Below are 23,190 nucleotides of genomic sequence, written 5' to 3' on the forward strand. Positions count from 1 at the left end.
GCAAAGCACATCATTTCATAATAAACAAGAGAATTTAAAAGATGATAAATCAATGAAAAAATGCTGATTACTTAAAGTAAGTTCTTCATAATAGAGCTCTACCTGTAGGATGGAGACAGTCTGAGAGAAGTGGTGTTGTTCCATGGTGGAGCTGGAGTACAAAGCAGCCAGCGGGTGGTCAAACTTCTGCAGGTATGAGTTGCTGTACCCCCGATGGTCCAGATCATGGCACAGGCAGGCGATCAGCAGACCCTTCTTCTGTAGACCAGAGTGGAAAGACAAGAAAGACAAACCTTGAAATCACAAAGGACCCCAGTTTCTGATCTTGCTTTTATGTATTTCTATCTTGGAGCAGTAAAACCCAGACCCAATGAGGAGCAAACCTCGAGCTCTGTGAACATCCCAGAGGTTTTCTGTAGGATGGCGAACATACAGTGTGCCACTGTCACTGCGTGCTTCCAGTTGTGGTAGGGAACACGCCGGTAGTTCTTTCGTACGGACATGGTGAACCGACACAGCTTCTCCAGCTCAAAGCTACACATGGAAAGAACGGCTGATTAGCAACTGATCAACCGGCACTTAGACGAAAAGCTGACACTGACATTGTGGCGGTCAGTGAAACCTTACCTGGTCTTTCCACAGGAGTTATGAACCATGTAGATAAACACAGCAGGCCAGATCTCCTCAAAGGGACTAATGTCAAAGTGGAACCTGGAGGAGGGACGACGAAGTGAAAGGAGAGACCTAAATTAGCATGTACAGCACACAGTAGGACATATAAGGGGACTTCTGAGGTGTGTTAAACTGTCAAGTTGTCCTCCAGAAGACCTTCCCCTTCCCGACTTATGTCTCAGCAGGATTTGGAAAAACGTGGCCATGCAGCGTTGAGTTTTTATGCACCATATATCTGGAACAAACTCCCAGAAGACTTCAGGTCAGCTGCGACTCTCACTTCTTTTAAATCAAGGCTGAATACTTTCTTGTTTGCCGCTGAATTTTATTAATGTATCTCTTACACTGCACTGTCATTTTTAATGTATTATTTTCTACCTGTCCTATTATTTTTTTAATTTCTTGGCTCTTATTATTTTTTAATTGTAATTAAATGTCTTTAATGTGTTTCTTTGGCACTTTGTCTTTTGATGTTTTATGTAAAGCCCTTTCAATTGCCTTGCTGCGGACATGTGCTGTATAAATAAACTTGCCTTGCCTTCCTGTACTGTTTATGCAGAGCTTCTGGACTCTGTCATCGTCACTTTACAGACACGTGGCTCAACCACACTCACAGCAGGGACACAGCAGAGATAATGACCAAAACCTGAAAGGGCACTCACATTTCGATCTCTTTATAAATGGGTGTAGGGAGGTTGAGCTGGGTAAGGGTCTTCCATTCTTCTGATGTGCAGATGCTGTGATAAGACAGCTTTTCCATCGTCACTCTGTAAATGCATTCAGAGTGCCGGATCCTGTGGTACATCTGCAGAGACACACGGACCAGGAATAAGTCTTTAAAATGTCGAGAGAGAAACTGAATACTCCAGCGCTACAAACACCCAGAGAAGATATCTCATATCTTTGTTGAATTCTTTAAGTATCACTATTGGAATTTCCAAAAGGGTCGGACCAAGTTAAGTTATTTGCAACAGTCCTGTATCATATTTTATCTGTCTCAAAAAGAGTCTCCGCATCTGGTTTGTATCCCTGTCCCCTATCCAGACAGACAGGAATAAGACAGCTACAGGCGCCAAGCCTCACACCTTTCACCATAAATCAGCGAAGATGAGGAGCCAGCCCGAGCAAGTTTCCCGGAGACGTGGGGGCATAAATTACACCAAAACATAAATCCTGTCAGCGGACGGATGCAGACTGCTTGTCTTAAAATATTAACAGGCCTCATCAATTTTAAAACCAACTTGGTGACGCTGTTCCTGCGTAAGTTTGTCGCACGAGATGGTGAGTCAGGCCCCACAGAGAGGAGAAGGCTTCGACAGACAGACCGCACAACGCAGTCTTTGAGATTTGATTTGTGAAACGTCTGTGTGTTCCTTGTAAGGAATAATCATTGCCCGGAGAAAATACGCTTTTATTCACATTTTGGGGCAATGCACACTTTAAATAGAAGCTTTTGGCACTATCTTTGTCAAAACTTGGAAAATAAATGAAATTTCTTCTCTGACAAATAGGGAAACCCACAGCCTAGTAACAGCTGAAACACGCCTTTCAGCTACAGAACGAATTTAGGGCAGTGATGAGGCCACTACGTCAAAGGTGCAGCTTTCTCAAAATAACAATCAAGTATTCATGGTGAAGAAGTATTATATAATCTACAATGCACTAAAGAGCAGGCTTGTGCAGACAGATATGAAATTACTAGATTATGTTTTTGCTGTTGGAGTAAATCAGCTAGTCGTTTGAGCATTTTAAGACGTATTGACTTTACTCACATTAGCACAGTGTAAGGCCAGAGCACAAAAGACAGCAAACATCTTAAAGTTGTTCTCATCCGTTTTGGTGAAGGCACTTCCGCTTAGCTTGTTCACCATCTGCACCACACCTATAACGGTCCCCCTGCTCACGATGGGCATGCACAGGATGTTCCGCGTGGTGTAGCCGGTTTTGAGGTCCACCTCTCTGTTAAGGAAGACATACAAAAAATATGTTACTGTCAATTCATCATAGATTTTCTTTCAGTGAGTTTATAATGTGAAATGTAGAGTAGAAGGGCAGCATGTTCAGGTCTTAACTCTGGCCTCTGTGATGAGTAGAAGTATGACTACAGTGTTTTATTCTAAATACAGGAGAATAAGCAAAGTCAACTGAAGAAAGAATTGTCTGGGACAAATCATAGCACAACTTCAACTTCAGCTAATTAGATAAACAACTCATCATAGTTAATGGAAAAGATGGCTTTTACCGGTTGAACCGGGGGTCTGCATAGGCATCTGGGATATTTAAGACTTCCCCTGTCTGAGCCACTTGGCCAGCTATTCCCTTGTCAATAGAAAACCTGCGGAGAAAGAGGAGAGAAGAGGAAGAGTTAGCTTTGTGGATGCCCGTCAAGGCTTTCTCAGTCTGTCGGTTCTGAGTGCATGGGTGAAAATCAACAATATGATAATCCATGTGAAAACCCGATTTTAAAAATGCAATTTAGAGCACAGATAGTGTGTAGATTAACTATTTTTTTAGAGGGTACAATTGATGATGTTCCATTGTAATGGTACAATATCTAGTTAAAGATTTTCCCCCTGCTTTTCTATTGGTGGAATCATTTCTGTCGGAGCTTTCTTTGTCACAAGATGAACCTTGTTTACTGTACACTATGGTTGACAATGTCTTCTAGGGGCGGGAAACACACTTTTGGATGTGTGGAGACAAAAACACATTTGAACATTAGTGTTCACATCACTGTTCTGCTAATTCAAAATAAACTTTTCAATGGAATTCTGTATAAAACAAATATATAATGATGTATAAATACATATAGATAAAAATAGAACCAGGACACTTTCAAAATCAAATGAGGATACTGTTTAACACACTGAAGGAGAAAAGGGTAAATCTTACACACCTAATTTCTTTGGTTTTCCTAAAGACAGGTTTGCCTTCTTTCTCTTCCCCGATATCGAACAGGTCAGAGTACAGTTCTTTGTTGTTGTGATCTACCTGGAAGAGTGCGCACCTGTCCGCATTCACCAGGTTTTTTGCATATATCTGCAAAACAACACCAGGGACAAAACGTTATTAGCAACACTGAGGGTTTGAAAGAACTGAAAAAAAAAAAAAACATGGAAGATTACATCTCGCACATTTAACTGAAATCATCGTAAACCAGATCACTGCAGTTTAAATCTTTTCTCTTTTGGATGGAACAGTTAAATGTAGAGACGCAGAGTATAACTAACTACAGGTCATTCCAATTCATTTCAGTGTTTGAACCAGATGACTTGAATGACCTGAGATGACACCACAGTCACAAGGTAACAAATACATACAAACAGAGAGGTGGCTTTTAGTAGAAAAACAGGAAAATCATGTTTTACACTCAACCAGATCAAATGTGTTTTAAAATATTGCAAGCTGAAAAACTTGAGCCAAGTCTAAACATGTACTTAGTATGTATATTATATTGGTAACAAATGATTATCATTATGAGAAGTATTATTATTATTATTATCATATATCTTTAATGCCAACAATAGGAAATATTAGCAGTGCCCCTCAGGTATCAAGACAGCCTGTGTGTATCTGTATCACGGCAGCATTACTACTCTTTTTAACACACATAAAGTAACACACACTCCCAGGATGTGTAGCCTTGAAGACAATGTGAATGAACACATACTTGCAGAAATCACACTCACCATAATATGTTCAAGTAGAGAATCTATTGCCACAATGTTATCAAAGTATGTTCTGTGCGAAAAGAAGAAATGGCGCATTGAGATGTTGACAAATGGGAAGCTCTGATGACGTTCACATTCAAGACATGAAAGCTAAGTTGCCTAAAATGCAGTAATTTCTTTCTATTGGGTGAGCAAAACTTTTTATTTAATGTTTGACCTGATTCTAACTGTAAAGACACTAACTCACTTTGGAGCCCATATTATTTTTGTCAAACTTAAGACTGAAATAAGAACATTGTGTAAAAAACACTTTAGATATGTTTTCATCAGTATTCATTTAGTATTAACAGCAGCTCTTACTTTGACACATCTAGTAGGAAGTCATTGAGCTCAGTCTGTTTGGCGAGGCCCCTGCACACCTAGAAACAAAAGAGAAATGAGTCGTGACCTGGCACCCAGACGTATAACACATTTCTTACAGAGCAGAAACAGCACCCTGCGTATACTGTCAACAAACCAACTTGATGTCTACACAGTTGGCTGTTGGCCTCCGCCAAGAGTTTCAGCAACAACAAAGCGTGTTTTGCAGCGAGCGGCTAACCCAGAAGCGCAGCGTGCTGCACCGCTCACTGAGGCTCAGAGGTCCACTGTGGCCGCTGCTTCTCTGAGGTGTTAAGCTATATGTTCGTATAAAGACAGCACTAAGGCGTATTGACGTCCTCGGGGAGTTGTTTGTTGAATCTATGACTTAGTTGATTGGACTGGGCTGAGTGACAACCCGGTTCCTGTACATAGTGGATTTCCCCATTAAAAACACCAGTGCAGAACCAGAACAAACAGTCATCCGAGATCATAATAAATGGGAAGAGTAGGTTTCTCCTTGCTCTCAGACAAGTCCTTGGTGAAATGTTACAGTACAGTTTGCTCACCTGTACTTGATGAATGGCAATTGACGCCCACGCTAAATTAGCTGTCGCAACCTGGAAAAGAAAGTGAAGATTAGCTCCAAAGAAATGCAGAAAACAAAAAATCAAACATAATTTAAAAACAACACAATTATCTGTTCTGCACATCAGGCAGTCTCATACTCATAGAAGAGCCAGTTAGTCTACAGATCCAGAGCCACTCTGGGGACACAGACACCTGTATCACTGCTACATTTCCATTTCTAGATTCATTTGCAGATTAAAATTTAAGCTGCACTAATAGATGTTTTTATATGAAAAAGGGGTCAAGTGACTATGTGTAATGCAACAGGGTTGCACAGAAAGTTATTACGTTCCCCTCAACTCTACAGAACTTTAAAGTCTTTCAGTTCATTGTTTTGGTTTTAACACCTTTTTGCTTTTATCAACCTCTTTTCCAGCAGCTGTTTAAACAGCTCATAAACACACTGTACACTGAAAGTTAAAAAACCTAGCTGGTGAACACAGTGGAACATTTATTATCTAAAGAACCAGACATTCCTCTCATTCGTTAGTGTAGACCAAATCAGAGCTAGAAGCAGAGTGAATATTGAACTATCGGACACTACTTTAAATGAATACTTATGTTGCTCTGTGTCTGCTGGATGTGTAAGCAACACGTGACCCATATCACCTTAAAAGAGGATGATGTATCAGTGTTTTTATTGTGCCAAAAAATCTACTGACGCACATTTGAATAAAATGAAATAAAATGTCACAAATAATTCTCACGTCCCTAGTATGTGATACATTTACAAATACATTGGTAGATGTTTTTTTTAATGTAAAGTTCTGAATGTTAAGTGTGAATTTTCAAAGCGTATTCACTGTGACTATACTTGCTTGAGCAACCTGTTTTTTTTAGTGATTTTCTTGCTCATTGCACTTATTTCCGTTGCCATTCTACTGAATGTATTTCATTAGCAACTAATAGAAAGTGCTTGGAGACAGAAAAACAGAATTATTCAGTGTTTTACACAATCAACTGAACCCCAGAAATCGAATAGAGATCTTAAACAGATCCAGATTAAGGTGAATACCAGGCTAACTGTAGTTCTGTGAGCCTTGCTCCAGCCTCCCACTCTTGGTGTGTTTTGTCTGGGTCAGACTGACCTCCTGGTGGCTGAGGTTGAAGGGCTCCGTGCCCCACTGCCGATGCAGCTCCAGGATGGCAATGAGGTCCCCGATGGCAGTGATGATGGGGAGGCACAGGACAGAGTGAACATGGATCCCTGAGTCCTGCCCTGTGCCGTCGGGGAAGCGCTCGTCCTGCAACACACAGACCAGGCAAGGTCATTATCACCTGAAGTGCAAAGAAGTTTAGCAGAGAGGGGTCAGTGTAGCTGGTACATCAGCTGACGTAGCTGAAGATTCAAAGTATATTTACAGTGTTTTTTTGTTTTTTTTAGCTCGAAGGTGCTGAGTGCATCGAACCAGGTGGTGATGAGAAAGGATCATTAAAGGGAACATATAACATAACATCACAGCTATGCAGTGAAATGTTAGATTCCTATGATGAGTAAATCTGTGCTGGTTGTAGGAAAACAGCCTCACCCCCATGATGTCCTCTACTAGCAGTGTTGTGTGAGTCTTGGCAACATGAGCGGCAACGGTTGTCCCAAATGCGATGGGGCCAGAGGGGATGAGGCTTGGAGGGCCATCCTTGGCCCCCGTTGGATTGAACAAACATAAACTCTAATGAGAAGCATGGACGAGAACAGAGAGGGAGACAGAAATGGCGGAAAAAGAAAGAATGTAAATCACATGACCACAACTGCATTAGTGTATGAAATGTATTCACCAAATGTCCTCTGCACTTACATTGTTGCATTCTCCCAAGAAGTAAAGTGCAAATCCATCAGCTTTTGTTGCTGTTGCAAAAAGAGACACACATGTCAGGTTAGACAGTCCATTAACAACTGACATTAGCCGTTAGTGTGTTAAGTTCCCTCATATAGATGTGTCCAACAATAAATGGAAGGTATACCTGAGAGTAAAAGCGTAAAAGGGACATAGCCCAGGTACAATCTAATAACAATCTATTAGCGATGTCCCACATAACGACAAGGGCACTCTGACCGAGGGCTTTGACTGCCATCCAGTTCATCTCATTCCCAGTCCTCCTCTCCAGTCCCATTTCACACTGACATATAGGTCATGTTATCAAACAACGTGACAACAGGGAGACTGGAGGAGCATCAGTGAACACGCCGACGATCAAGAAGTTAATGAGTCGGGTGGTTTGGGTGAAATGAATGCTTTACACTCTAACGTATTTAGAAAATGCAACATATTAGAGTTTGTGACTTTGAACTTTTGATCATTTAAAAAGACATGTAAATTTCCCTATTTTGATTTTGGTTTACGAAGCTGAATTAAGAATAATATTTGCTGCTCATTATATATATTTATCCTTTTTATTGGAGCAGAATAGAGGTGAGGTTCCCCATTGTGACGCGGACTGAAGCTGTGAGGATCAATGAACTGGATCATGTCTACTTCTACCTGTTTTGATGATGCTGCACAACTCATAGAGCAGGAGTTTGTTGTCTCCTCCAGTGTCCAGGCGCTGCTCCATGTAGCTGTTGAGTTCATACACCACACCCTGCACATTTGTGTCCTGGTACTGCTGGACACAAGACACACAGAAATTGCAACTCCACACAGCTTTGCAAAAACACTGAGATTAAATTTGAAAATTCAGCAAGACGTACGACACCGAAACACGTGACAACAGCCTGCAATCTGTACTGCACCCAGTCTAATGTTACGGACTCTTTTTTGAATGAAAGATCTTCTTGCCATTCACAAAGACGGAGCCATTCATCACAACATTACCCACCATCCCACCCTTACACTCCCCTTCACTGCTGCATTCTAGCCCAGGGATCCCCCCGCGGTCCCCGAGAGGAGGAGGCCACCGGTGCCCCACAGCTCTGATGAAAGCCCTGGCAAGCTCTGCTGCTCAGCCTCAGCTTAAAAGTGTGGTTACGTAAGAGGCAGACCTCCTGCCTTGTACGGGGCCAGAGAGCCGTCTATTTCTGCGCCTGCAGAGAGGGTGAGGGCAGGACGGCAGGGAGAGTGGCGTACTAGAAAGCCTCCCCCACGGGATGCCTTCTATCCTCCCACATCCTGTTTGCACAGACGTATGGATGACGCACTGAGGGGTCGAGTGGCCCTCGTTTTTTTCTCCCCCCCCCCCCCGTGTGCAAAGTTGCTTCTACCCAGCTCCAGGGCCTGCTGTGGGCACTGACACCAGGCATCTTAGGGGTTGATGGTGTAAAGATGACACAGGTGTGAACATACACTTCCTGTCACTGTCTCACACATGACGCGTGTGTAATGCAGCACAGATTAATGTTGTTTCCTATTATTCTTGTGAATCATCTATTTGATGCCGACCTGAAAGCTCACAGAGCCTGGCCTTTAACTCTAATGTTAACATCACAAGCATCACTACTGTGCTCCATCCGACCCAATTTGTAAACTATGGCATTATTTTTATACGAGACAGCGTCACTGTTCTATAGAAAGTAAGCACATGGACAAACAAAACTGTTGTCAAAGACCATAAGTAATCTGCATCTTGAATGAGTACACCAGGATATTTTTGGTGTAAGTGAAGGGGAGCAGTCTGTTCAGCCATAGTTTCTATTCTTGAATACGAACTCATTAAGTCACTTTGGTTAGCTTTAGGAATGAAGGAGCAAATAAAGTAATATAATATCTACAGTGTATGAAGCTATGAGGAGAAGCTTCATGTGCCTTGTCACATAAATGTGTACACATGAAATGAAACTGAAACCTACCCTGCTGGCTTCTTTAGCTGATGTGTCATCTGTAAAGAGAAAAATCACAACGTTAAAATACAGCTTGAAACAACATTCTGTAAATCAAAGCATGAATTGAAAATCAATAAAATGCATCCTTGCACGTTTTTAATATACTCACTACATACGCCACTAGCTTACTTGGTCTATGATCAGTAGCTTATGTTGGCCGATGTGAGCATACTTTAGATAGTAATCGCAGCCTAACTGAGTCTGTTTGTAGACCTTAGGACTCTTCTACCTTTTGTTACACTATGTTTCTATGTTCATTTACAATGAATTATTACTGTGGCTGTTTGGCAAAACACATGCCGTAGTTTTGCTTTAACTAATATTGGTTAGTGGATGGGATTTGATTTAAGTGCCGTTTGTGTTAATAAGCTGGTGGAGAAATTAGAAAAGGAAGTGAGTTGCTGCGACTGTCTGTGAAAACGGGAGACGCCAAGTCTGTGTAACTATGCAAATGTAAAGGCAGTCATTGAAAAAGGGCATGCATGCACAAGCAACACTGTCTGAATTAAAAAGCTGAAAAGCAAGACAGAAATCTGACCCGGCTGTTTAAAAGTTGGCTGGGCGCTCTGCATGAAGGCACACCAGCAAGAGCAGCAAATAAGCAAAACCATCGGTTGTCCTCACAACAGTAGTCAGGTGAATGGTAAAGGAGCAAATACATAGAAGGTAGCCGTATATAAAGCACAAATATACATTATGGATGAATGCTTTCTGTGCCTTTGATGCAGGGAGACGTTTGCTTAAATGATGTTCCTTTTAAAACAGAATTAAGAGAGTTATCAATCTAACTTGACAAGTGTAACATTTTGTGGCCTCGAGTACAAATTCCTGGTGTGATTTCAGGCTGTTGGAGAGACAGTAGACATATGACTATTGTCTTTGGACACTGAAGTATGTGATAATAATGAAAGCCTCAGCCAATCCCAACAGTCTCTGGATTTATAGTCTGGGAGTGCTACTTGGGATGAAAATAAAACCATTCACACAGCTACAAGCGGTTCTTCATTACACACGGGGTCAACAGCACACGAGAACAGTAACTGCTCTGATCTCTTTGGTAACGCTCCATGTGATCAAACCATGCAAAAAATCTTTTAGAAACATCTACTGAAGTGCTGACTTGAGCTGGCCCTCTTGTTGAAACAAACCAGCAAAGATGTGAAGGAAGAAATTACAGCCAGCTACATTGTTTGTTGTTTTAAACATTCCTCCACTATGCTATGAGCTTCCTAACTTAGCCATGAGAGCTATTTTAGAGTGAACCCCCGGCCGGCCGTGACGTCAATCAGAGGACAGAGAGCTACACTTGAAAAGACTTCAAACCCCTTTAAAAAAAGAGAAGAACAGACGGGACCTTTCTTTTTTTAATGACTTGATGAGGCCAAGAATATTTCGACATGAACCCCTTTGAAGGACACATTTTTACAAATGCAGTAGGTCTGTTAGAGACCTGTTAGATGTAGAAGTCTACATGTTCTATATACCAGAGAGCAGAAGGCATTCACTGAGAACGTTGCTAACAAATGAGAGAAAACAACCTAATCGTACTCTCCCATAACTCAACACATGAAGTGAATGTAACAGGAGCCCTGTACAGTGAATATGAAAAACTGATAATTACATGACGTTGACTCTTGTATGTTGAAAAGCCTGTTGATGTAGGCTGCCATGATAAGGTTGTTGCTTCTTCTCACCAACACACCATTGCCACTTAACATTGCTGTAAGGTGTTGCAGTGCCAATGACTTCAGCAACACTGATACGGTACATCATATCAGTCAATTAGTATGCTGATGATATGATCATATGATGACATCTTAAAAATAGAATTCTGTTGTGCAAAAGAAATGAATGCATAAGCGAGGAACATAATCCATTGCACTAAACATTGTTTTTTTATTCGTTTAATAAGTGAGTTTGCATTCAATTCCAAAAACCCATATATCAGACATATATTATTAGCAATATTTCAATCATACCACCCAGTCCTACATAAGAGCCTTTCCATTCCCGTAGGTATTTCAGGGTGTGTGGGTTGCCCCCATATTTGAAGGTCCCGCCCGGAGGACTGATTTGAGGTGTTGCAGGTACAGTTACAGTCTGGCAAACCACCTCTGTAAGGCATCTCATGTGTAGCAGTCCCAGTGGAACCGTAGGGTGAGCACTGAGCACTGTGTACACACATTAAAAAAAGGTTCAAGGAGCCAAAACGTAACAGGAAGCGTTTGCACTTGCAGACTGTTCACCCTGTCAGGTAAGATGCAGACTCTTCCTGTGCCCGGGAATCACAGAAATACAAAAGCAAGTGCACTTTAAAACTGTTGTGCTGAACCAGTTGCCTGGATGGACCAGTTCCAGCAGCTTCTTTAAAGTAAGCATGCAGGAGGGCCGTACACACATTTAGCAGCTTCAGGTCCAGCATGGCTCTCCTGGTTTTCCTAGAAACCAGAAATAGCTTGAATACACTGCATTCGGGCTGTACTCTTGTTTCTTGCTGAAGAAAAGTGGTTGAGAAAATGCGTGTGGACTGTACCGTTCTGTACGGCCAGCACATATAACATAAAATAAACTCCAAATATAAAAAACGGACAACTTGTCTGTCCAGTTTTGCAACAATAACATCTTAGTTTCATCAGATGCGCGTCGTGGGGATTCACCCTAATGATACAGCTGCCCCTGGGGCCAAGAGGCAAAGTATCTGTACAGGTGTGTGTGTGTGTGCATGTCTGTGTGTTTTATCACCATACCAAGTGGTCAGCCATCAGCACAGGGACACAGACCAGCAGCCTGTTCCAATGCCATCCCATATTTTCAGGAACCTACTGTTGCTTTTAGTAAACACAGGAGGACAGGGCCGACAGGTTCTTAGAAAATATACTGCCAGCTCAGTAAGCAGTGAAAACTAAACACCACTGTCCTGAAAGCAGCAGAGGCTGAACAGACCTCTACTTGTAACTTTATCGCTCCATTGAAACTGTTCCTGATCCGGAAAGGTCTAAATGTTTGTCAGGTGGAATGTGCAGCTTTAAGCATGTATCAGTTGTAGATATGTGCTAGTCTGCCTTGTAAACCAACGCTTAGCGGGTAAGGCTCCTTTAAGGGCAACACATACTGTACCGTACGTCCTGATTCTGTTTATTGCCTACAATCATACATACAACTTTAGGAATAACAACTTTAACATATTTTGTTAGCAGAGTGAGAGGGGCTGGTTACTGTAGTTAATCACAATTCATAATTTAATGTTTTATTGCATACTATTTGGGTTTTTGTGTTAATATCAAGTTTGTTATATGAAGTTATATTCATTTGTAATACTTTGGTTGTTCTCAAATATTGCACATATTGATTTTATGGTGTGTGATATTATGTGTGATATTTGTGCTGCAGACAACAAAACGAACAAACACAGCAACTCCGTCAGTTGTTGCAGATTTCTGTGACGGTTCAACCAATAAAATCATCAGAGTCTGCAACAAGGAGTCAAGCAGACATGGTTTATACATCCAGGACAAAACATCTTAGATTCTTACTGTCATAAAGAATTTTCTTTCGTAAGTATTTATACTCCGTCATCTCTTAGCAAATTGCTTTCAATCAAAGCAAAATCAGTCGGACACATTGTTTCCACTGTAAATCCTTTTGTACAACCAAATAAAATCTCCTAATCTAAACAAAGCACAGCATGCACAGACTGTAGGTCTATAATGTTTATTCAAATTAAACTTGTGTTATGGTCTGCTGATAATTTAATGAAAGATTATATGAAAACATCCACTTGATGCTCACAGTTGATTTTGGGTATTTACTGCTGTGGAGTATTATCTGCTACAACACAGTGGTGCGTGGTATGGTTGTAAGACAAAAAAACTACTACTGTCACCTTGATAAATACTTGATCATTTAATAAATTTAATAAGTCATTTCATGAATCAATTTCCTAAAAACTGTGCAAATTATTTACGGTACCAAATAAATACTGGAATTTGGTTAAATGATTAATCTGATTAATTATAATTTGTGGCATAATCATGCAGTCTTATAAAACTTTTTCTGAGGATTTTTGGAAACCACAGTGAAAGAAGAGAGCTGTCTGACTTAAAAGTGCTAAATACGAGATTGGGAGCATTTCTATTGCCTCCCAACAGCAGAGCGGCGGCCATGAGCTAGCCAGTGGGGTACACTCACATGCACTAACGTGCACTAAAAGCACGGCCCGCCTGGGTCAACAAAGCACACAAAAAGAAGCACATTTAACTCTGAAGGTTTATCCCTCAGTTCACATAAGCACAAAGGTCTCTGATACACTGTTTGATGAGACATGGTGAGAAATGATTTGGAGAAGCACCCAGAACATATCAGCAGCCTGGCCTTTAAAAACAATCCCTCAGTCAGCTTGGGTCTAATGTGCACAATACTTGATGGGTGCTTTATTGATCTGCCGCAGATACACAGCCGCCCACAGGGCAGTCAGCCGGCAGAGAATCAGCTGCCAACATGTGTCGACCTAGCAGCCGTCTGCATCAACCTGCCCCATGGCGGACGTGCAGCTGCCAAAAGCAGCTGTCAACCTATAGTCCTCCAATTGTTTTTTACTTTTTATGTTAAGCTGTACAAAGGTCTCTCTTTAAACAGATATGATAATGAGACTTTCTGTTTAAAAACAGGTAGTTGTTGTAAAATTGTGACAATTATCAACTTTCAGAAAGATATCTTTGGCAAAACACTTTGGTTAATGTTTTCCCCCCCCGTGATTTTAAACAGCTTCCAGTGAGGGCTGTGCAGAAGGCCCCTTCCTCCCTCCTGATGTAAAGCCCTGCAGGTGAGACAGCTCTTATCACAGTGGCGGGGTGTGAGGTTCTGCTACACAAGCACATCTTTGTCTGCTTGCGACTGCCGTCCAAACACATCTGAGAAACAGCATCAGCTGCTTAACAGCTCGGCGTAGCTCTTGCCCTCGGGCCTGAAAGGCCGGAGACTCTCTCTCACTCTCTCACACACACACACACACACACACACACACACCTTCCAACATTGACCTCCATTATCAATAAGACAAGGGGGTCCGCCATGTCAGGGATATTCAGCGTACGATATACAGAGTTTGATCAGATCGGTGCTGAACTGAAATGTTTAATAGTTGATTAAGCCTTTCACAGTCTGACAAAAAGACACAGAAGATGTACACCGTGTGTGTGTGTGTGTGCGTGCATTGCATAAGGCACAAGTCAGTAGCGAGGGGCCTCTCGATGGGATCAGCAGACGGTTTGGGATTTATTAATTACCCCATGACAGCATGTGGTGTGAAGTAAACATTGCCAGTGGGACATTGGTCAAGAGAGGTGTGATGGTCAAATGACATCAGTGGGGATTGTGGGAAATTGTGTTTAGTAACAGACTGCTATAAGAGCAATCTGCTCTGTAACACATAATGACACACCAACCTTAAAAGCCTAATCGTGATTCATAGGTTCAACTGTATGAAGCAATAAAGTAATAAACAATAAGACAAAAAGACAAGAGAATGTCACAAGAAAATTGGGATTTAAATGTTATGACACGGCACATTTGTAATATTAGCTCAAGTGTGCAAATGTGAAGGCTTCTTTTTTTCTGGATTCAGTCTGTAACACAGTCTTTGCACAAACACACACTTGCGTCCATGTGTACAAACAAACAGATTTATGTCATCCAATGTAGCCCATCACATGATAAGTGAGAACGGGACAGGCTGCAGGGACTGCTTCCAGGAAGCAGTGGTTATCTCAGTGACGATCACATGAGGACAGGTCCTGCTGCTGCTGCTGCTGCACACATAAAGAATATAAGATCAATCTGATCTCTAAAAAGTGTCACTTTTAGAATAAATGAGCTACTTTTATCAGCAAAAAATACATATAGAGGAGAGGTTTCTTTAAAACAAGCAGAGAAATGTGTCAAATAAATCTACAATCTATAACATCAACACAGTGACCATTCAGCCAGTGCGATGAACCAGAAATGAAACAAGGCTTGTTGCCATGTGAGTGGATACAGCCACTGAGAGGCTCCAGAGTGTCCGCTAACAGAGGTGGACTTGTGGAGTGATATTACCGATGTGATGTTAAGATCAACCAAGAGAAACACGTGCAACATAACGAGAGAGCTGTCAGGCTGATTGCTGATGTTTTCACTCCGAGTCTGGCCGCTTCTCGTACGGCTCAAGAGCCCAACTGCACGGAGCTAGTGGCTAAATATCGTCACTGCATTTTGTTACGTAATCTAACAACTTGGTTAAGACCAACTCAGCAGCCCCTGAACACCTCACGGATACAAACATTGTTTACTCCACCAATTTAGCATGGCACTCCTTTAACATTGTCGGACTCACAATGGACAGTTGTTCCGAAAAGATAACGTAAAAATCAAGGAAAGCGTGACATTAATTCTGCACACTGTTAACTGTGACTTTATTCAAGCGAGTTCCAAGTCCCAGTAAGCTGATTTTCCTGCCACACTGAAACGCTAAAACATGCTTTGAATAAAAGGCAGCTGTCATTTTAAGTATATGTAATTTATAGCAAACAAAACGGTTCATATGGTTCTTTAAATTGTTGATTTAAGGGCAATTAAGAGCTGAACTTGACCTTTGCATTGAGGGAATTTTAGTTTTCTGACTCATATCACAACTGAAAACGGCTGAAAAACACAGCGACATAAGCCAAAGTATTTTGCATGTCTGCGCTGCGGTGAGGTTTTGTGAATCTGCGTTTTGCTTTGCATGAGCTGCACCTGCTCTGACCTGATCTACATGAGGGAAATGAGTTCCTAGTTGGCGCCGGCAAGAATGATTAACATGACGGCCTCCAACCTGTCAACCTACACACACACACACGCGCACACACACACACACACACTATATACAGGAAACTGTTTCAAGCTCAGCCTTGAGAAATCAACGTCTCTGCATGGCAGCAATGAACGCAACCGTCTGTAGACATCATGTGTAAAAAAAAAAACAGCTTCAAAATGAAACAAATCCGTCCTCCGCCAGTTTCCCGCTCCACTTCAACACATCCACACCCTGAGCCAGCGCAACCCCCCCCCCCTGCCCCCACCACCACCACCATCATCATCATCCCTACCCCTCCCCTGGGCCCCCTTCAGCCGGCTGCATGTCTCTGGAGGTCGCCTCTGACGTCAGCAGCTCGACTGGGCAGAGTGCCAGCCCTGTGGGCCCTTGATGGATGCGGACGGTCTGAGAAACAGTCCACTGTGTGCGTGGAGCGCACGGAACAGACTTAACTCGGCCCGCTCAAACACATCTAATGACCCGTAAACACCCGACAGGCCCGTTCCCTCTGCCTTTCTTCTGTCTATCACACACGCTGATGATTGAAGGAGACAAATGTGAAGGTGAGTGATTTGTACTGCAAATGGCCGGGATAATAAATACAACCCGCAGAGGCACACTCTGGTTACTCTGGGTCTTTAAGAAAAAAGGTTTTAGCTTTTCAGTGCAATAAAAGCAAACGACCGACGTGGCTGCAGCCTGTATTTGTGGTTGACTAGTCGGGAACTCATGTGAGATTATGTAGCTAAAAAGTATAAACATTTAACCGAAGCAAAATATCGCAGAAATTACAACTCTGCGTCAATATCCTGGAATTCACTGATCCAATTATTATGTCACAGTGATCCAGAGAGCTGCAGCGTGTGTGTGTTTCCATGTTTGTCCCTGCTGCGTGTGTGTGTGTGTGGGAGTGGGTATACCTGCAGGCCTGCTGCTGGTCTTCCTCTTCAGCCATCTGTCCAACGTCTCTGCGCTCACACTCTCCAACACAAAGTCATCCAGCATCTGCGGGTGAAGCGAGAGGTAGGCCTTCACTTTCTCATCTGTCAAGCCTGAAAAGCACAAGAAATAAAAACATATTTTAGCTCAGGCACAACACAGCTTTATTTATGACTAAGCAAAGCGTAAAAAATACAAAAATAGAAGAGTGTGGAGGAGAGAAACATGAGATATAAGAGGGTGGAAACGTCATATGCCAAAGGCCCACAGTGTTCCAGACATTCCCCCAAACAAAGGCACAGACTAGAAACAGCCGAAGGTCATCTCTTTCTCTTTACTGTGAGGTGAGAGCGGCAGCACAGCGCCTATGTTCCAGCTAAAGCCGTCAGATAGCCGGGCTGGCTCGCTTATGTTTACTGTAAAGCTGTGTCTCCAGAGATAGGAGCCCCCAACAGAGGCAGCAGGATAAAGGAGGACTCGAATGTGCTTAATAGGCAATTAGGTCCTCGAAAGCTCGCTAAGTGCTGCTGTTTACTGTCTTTGTTGTCAAAAAAGCCATTTGCCAGACCATCCTTGAGGGAAAGTTGTTTTTAATACACCCGCTGGCGTCTGAGAGGCCGTTGTGATGCACTAGGAAGCCATCATGTTGAGGTCACTCGCGCAAATGCAGTGTGCTTCTAAAACAAAGACTTCTGTATAAATTCAGCCGTGAGACGTCACCACGTCATGGAAACCGTGAACTCGATGCTGACATGAAATGCAACCGAATATAATAATTCCTGGAACAGAAAAACAAAATCCTACGACCAGGCTATATTTCCATTTTATGGTATGGCACACAGTAGTTATATCTGTTAGCAGATAAGGGTAGAAAGCAGGCCATTGTATTCAGACAGCACAGATCATTTTTTGTTTCGTTTTCTCACAGAATATCTGGTTATCAGCCGTCAGACACACAAACACACATACACACAGCATGTAAATATTACTAAGTGGTGTGTGTTTGTCTAAAGTCCTGTATGACATCAGGGTAATTAATGGCTGCAGACTGTGTGGCACAGACCTGACTGTTGTGTCAGATGACACAAATAAAACCAGATGCAGGAGTTAGAAGCATCCACTTCAGCTGCAGGTAACTCTTATGTGTCTTTACAAAGTGTTTGAAATTGCACTTGAGGAATAGCAATTATTTGAATAGAATTTCAGAATCAAAGTGAACAAATAATTTGATCTTCAGCTACGATTGATCACCTGCTCAGTGTGTGAGTGTGTGTGTGTGTGTAGGTCGAGCAGGCTTGTGGTTGCAGGCAAATAAGGCAAACAGAGGTGGGGGTAAGTTTGAGGGGTGGACGCTGCAGTCTGACGCTGTCCAGACACGAGACACAGATCTTCAGGAACGGAACGCCTCACGAGACTCGTGGCCAGCTCTGACGCACATCGGCAGAATATGGCTTAATAAATCAGAGAGAGTTAAGGGGGGGTGGGTGGAGCTGCAAGGGACAGAAAGACACACGGAAAGGAGTAAAATGGAAGCGCTGCAAAATACCCTCACAACTTTGTCCTATTTGAAACAAAGACGGCACTGTGATTAGTGACACTACCAAAAATAAAACACAAGGAGGCTGTATCTTTATGAATACAGGTTTTGTGTGGAAAGTGATTTAGCTATCATATGTGTGCACATGAACAGAAATAGTCAAATGTCCTATTTCCATGGGGCAAAAACAAACGGCAGTGCTTAGAATTCTACAGTGGGCTTATAAATGGAGTTCTGGGTACATCCCTGTGCTTACAATGACCAGCCTGCACCAAAGAAAGAGCACACCATGGCCCTCGAGAACAGACACTATTTATTTCTGACCCCTAACTCAACCCTTGAACGTTTGAAAAGTACAAGAATGTGGATTGAAAGTGCAACCAAATTTGTGTTTTTACTAATATCAGGAGTAGGTAAAAAAATAATCACAACAAGGCTCATTATTGCGTAAAGGTTAAGGTTGGCCATATTTATTATTTTTGTTATCGTCAACATTCTGTAAAATGACCAAAACCAACAACGTGTTAGTTCACCTCACAGTACTTTCCGACTTCCACAACACGTCTGTGGCCGTCACCTCCAAGCCCATTTGTCCCCACTGAAGACATAAATCTAAAGATTCATTAAAACAGGTGGGCATTGTAGTATTAATCAAACATAATTCAAACAGGAGTAAATAGTGTTGCTGACTATTTTCAGCAACGGATTAATACATTATTGGTGCTCCTATGATTATTTCAGAAGGCAAAACCATTGGTTGGTTTTGCTCTTTTCACTGTACTTGACATTAAGAAAAATATTATAGACCATCTCCAGACATATCCTATTAAACTATGTTACGATGATTCAATGTAATACCAGCAAAATGTAAGAGCACTGACGAGATAATGACGTTTTTTTTCCTGAACATTCTTGATGCTTTCTGTCGACCTGACGGACTTTCCTTCTGATTCCTTCCTAAGCCTCTCGAGCCACAGCTCAACCTAATGTGACCGCAGTGACACTCAGAGCTGTGGGATATGCGTCAGTGTCCTGGGCCTCTGACTACAACTAAGCAAAGGTGCAGCCAGATCTGTCCCACATGCTGTGGTCCACAATGGTTAACCCCACTGGGACCCACATGTGCTCTCTCAATCAGGAGGGAGAGAGACTGCTGCGGTAGAAGCAAACGCTTGGCGACTGGTTTGGCCAGAGTTCTTCTTTTTCTTTTACCTCAGGGGAAATTTCCTTCCCACTGGCACCAACGCTGCTGAAGACAATGGTGCCATCAAGAAAGAATAACACAATGTATGACACGGCAAACATTAACAAATGTGTCCAAATCCTCATCATCCCAAGTCTTCCCATGATTACAACATATAGATGTCTGTAGGATGTGCAGGCCTCCTCCAATGGTCACAAGATAAATCTCTGTGGTTGCAGGATTATTGATAGGAACAAAGTTTTGCCACAACATAATTTGGACTTTTCTTAAATCATTTTTTTGTGAAATATTGGGCCTTGAACTGTTATGTAAATGAAACCATCCGTCATAAGCCAAAAGGGATGGGAACCACTGGTTTAGTCTTTCACAAAGTGTTGTATTTTAAACATTTATCATGTTCTTGTTTTTTTATAGACAGTCTTTATTTGCTGTCAGATACATGTAGTATATAATATTTCCCTCTAAAATGTAGTGGAGTAGAAGTATAGCATAAAATAGAAATATTTATGCAAAGTAGAAGTTTTTTTAAATTGTACTTAAATGCAAGTATACTTCCCACCTCGGTGCTTAAATGAGTTTGAGTCTAAATGAAGGCGCTGGGAAGCTGCTTGTTCTGCAGCATGCTTGTGAGCAGCTGAAGCCCAGTTAGCAGAGATTTTGGTGCCTGACTCAGACTTGGACTTCCTGTGCAAAAAGTGAAGCCCGAGTTCATGTTCAGTGAGGTATTGTTGCATAACACTTATCTTGACTGCAGCGCACCACACCACACCCTGGGACTGGGAAGGGAAGGCCAAACCAGTCTGGGTCTCTGCGCTCTCGCATCCAAGTTTCAGTATGAACACGCTCCTGTTTGACGGGGAATGCGTTTACAAGACAGCCTGGACTGGGCACCTTCATTGTGTTGTGGCACCAGGTTGTGGTATTAATATGGAATGTCAAGCATCGAGCATGGTCTGAAATGTGCTTTCAATAAATATTCTTTCATGCATTATTAGTATACGTGGCAACTTTAAAGTATTGAGATGAACATCAGCTTTTGAAACCTGATACTGAGTCAGTAATGGTGAGATTTCATATGAGTCACAAAAAGTCATAATAAAAATGGAAAGTCCCCGAGTATTCCGGATGCTTCATTTCTATCTCTTTATAGGAAGCTCCTGAAAGAAAAGAAACCCCAGTGAAGCGAGGCCTCGTTGCTCTCTCTGTATCCACAAGTCTGTCCTTATTCTACAATTTACATCATGTTTGATTTAAGCCTCCACAACACTTCAGTCTTCATCTGAGAGCTGACGAACAGAGACGAGGGGTTTGCACTGGACGCCTTCAGCTGCTGATCAACTACCTCGTTCTCGCTTTCTTTGTTTCTACTTTAAAATCTGAATTTCTGAATACAAGAGTCTGTGATGAGAAAAAACTCATCCACATATCACAAGGTATGCTTTGTAAATCCCATCAGGATTGCACTGTAATTTAGGTTCATCACTTCACGAGTTTGTCTTTGAAGTTATGATGATGGATGATCAAACATTTTTTAGAGTGCATATCTCCGCCAGGTGTGTCTGCAACGACCATTGCTGTATTGCGTGATTGAATGAATACAACCCACAATTGGCTCACTGCAGGTCTAGACACCAATAAGCTGTAAGGCCCAAATCGTAAAACACACTTCATTCAAACTCAAAATGTATGCAGGGAATCGCCTCGAAGTCTTAATATGAGACACGTCATACGGTCTTGCCAAAAACAAAATTAAACTAACCAACCCGTCTGCCCGCTTAGCAGCGGCCGAGTTGCAGAGAGGTACAGCAGTGAATGGTACTGGTAGTTTTGTTGGCTGTTAGCCAAACGCACTGCAAACTGTTATTGCCTCCCTCTGAGTGCAGAGTACCAGATAGGTGGTCGGCGATGCACTCGGCTGTGTTATCACTAGCGGCCTCTACCAAGTAAGAGTAGGGAGAGGGGAGTCAACAGGCAGTCTATATGGCAGTATATACCAGGCACTAAAAGGTGTTTTGAGAGTCACCGCAACCACAAGAGGTCCTTGAGCATGCAGCCATAACTGGCCACCAAAAATACTACGCAGTTTACTGCAGCAGAATGCCAAATTGGCAGTGGACAGACACAGAGGTGCACACTCACTCATGGTCACACACACATATGTACGTACGCATGCACACAATGTACGTACGCGCAACCGATAGCATGATTCTCTGGCGGAAATAACAAGTACCATAAATAAAATGGTTCGTTTGAGGTCAGAACTGGAAGGTGAAGGTTGTTGCGTGCAATATGCACGTTGGGGGAAAGGGCTGTTTAACAACAAGGCAGTTGAAAGGAAAGTGGTTACTGTAGTTGTGAGTGAGGTGTAACTTAATTTGACCTGAGTTATTTGGGTTACCAGTATTTTATGTAGAAAAGGGACATAAATGGATTTTTTTTTTTTTTTGCTGAAATATTGCAAGATTTAGAGAAACGTGCAATGTAAAGTAGCAAATTCCTGGAGGTACTGCTTGTTTCATTTAAACAAATAACTTGTTTTTAAACAACGGCCAGCTCCACCCGATCGCCATCACTCATCTCTATTTGCCATGAAGCAGTTGGCCATCTGTGTGACAGTGCCTGAATAGAAGGGAACGTGTCTTCAGCGCTCCTGTCAAACGATGTCGGGCGGCAATGTCAACAGAGGAGGCCGACCCCGGCGGTGCTGCTGTTTAGTGAGCAAGATGTAACTCCTCTGCTGCAACACATAGATGAAAAAGGCACATGAGAGAAAAAGGGAAAAGACCACTTCTCTCGAAGCGCACTCCTCCTGGCAGAGAGTCACGGGCAAGCTGCCAAGGTACTACTTTTCACTTTCCTGACATGAGGCTGAGGCAGGAAAGGGGAGGGAGGGGAGGGGGAGTGCGTGCGTCAGCAGGTCCGCCTGGGACTCCCTTGCCAGGAGGTGGGAAGAGCATGTGGTTCTTATCTTATCTCTGGGAGGGCTGGAGCACAGCGTCCAACACGCACATTCAGTGAGCGGCAAAGAGGACAAAAAGACTGAAGATGAAAACGCTTTGACTCCTCTCCCACCGCTCAACTAATTTATTCATTGAGCCTGTGCCGGTGAACCTGGGTATGTGTGTGTGCAAATGCAGGTGAACACACACACACACACACACACCACATTCCACGGCAGCCAAGGGTGAGGCGACTGGTGCGGCTCAATCAATAGTCAGCCACTGAAAAGGTGTCAAATTAAGAAAACGTTGTTTCCCCCTGGACTTTTAACTGCAGTCCGATCACTTCCAGAGACACGCCCCCGCATGGTGAAAACAAACACCGCTGCACAAACATGCACACCTAACACTCAAGACAGACAGAGAGGTGGACATTTCCATGGAAATGTAATTTGCATTATTTCCACTTCCATGGTCCAGGTCATTAGATGTAAAGGGTAAAGGCTATAAATGGCAAGCTGAGATGTAGATAAGGCATGTCCCTTGATCCACAGCCTAATAGTGTGGTCACAGGCAAGCAGCAACACTC

General features: G+C 42.6%; 1 protein-coding gene across 2 annotated transcripts in view; it reads right to left on the reverse strand.

Annotated features, from left to right (window-relative positions):
• The window catches only part of pde10a (phosphodiesterase 10A), a 50,612-nt gene that overhangs the window by 6,129 nt on the left and 21,293 nt on the right, over positions 1–23,190 (reverse strand). Inside the window, exons 3-18 of one of the 2 annotated variants that reach the window (XM_076077167.1) lie at positions 16,903–17,034; positions 9,118–9,146; positions 7,814–7,937; positions 7,130–7,179; positions 6,863–7,003; positions 6,422–6,577; positions 5,273–5,323; positions 4,704–4,762; positions 4,362–4,413; positions 3,569–3,711; positions 2,915–3,007; positions 2,445–2,631; positions 1,335–1,477; positions 628–711; positions 384–534; positions 103–258 (exon numbers count right to left, since the gene is read on the reverse strand). In XM_076077167.1, coding sequence (XP_075933282.1) covers positions 103–258; positions 384–534; positions 628–711; positions 1,335–1,477; positions 2,445–2,631; positions 2,915–3,007; positions 3,569–3,711; positions 4,362–4,413; positions 4,704–4,762; positions 5,273–5,323; positions 6,422–6,577; positions 6,863–7,003; positions 7,130–7,179; positions 7,814–7,937; positions 9,118–9,146; positions 16,903–17,034 — 1,751 coding nt within the window. The remainder of the gene's footprint in view (positions 1–102; positions 259–383; positions 535–627; positions 712–1,334; positions 1,478–2,444; positions 2,632–2,914; positions 3,008–3,568; positions 3,712–4,361; positions 4,414–4,703; positions 4,763–5,272; positions 5,324–6,421; positions 6,578–6,862; positions 7,004–7,129; positions 7,180–7,813; positions 7,938–9,117; positions 9,147–16,902; positions 17,035–23,190) is intronic. The other variant, XM_076077168.1, reaches the window with a different exon arrangement.

This window comes from Anarhichas minor, unplaced genomic scaffold (genome assembly GCF_050575085.1).
Source record: "Anarhichas minor isolate MPS153535 unplaced genomic scaffold, ASM5057508v1 ptg000058l, whole genome shotgun sequence".
NCBI lineage: Eukaryota > Metazoa > Chordata > Actinopteri > Perciformes > Anarhichadidae > Anarhichas > Anarhichas minor.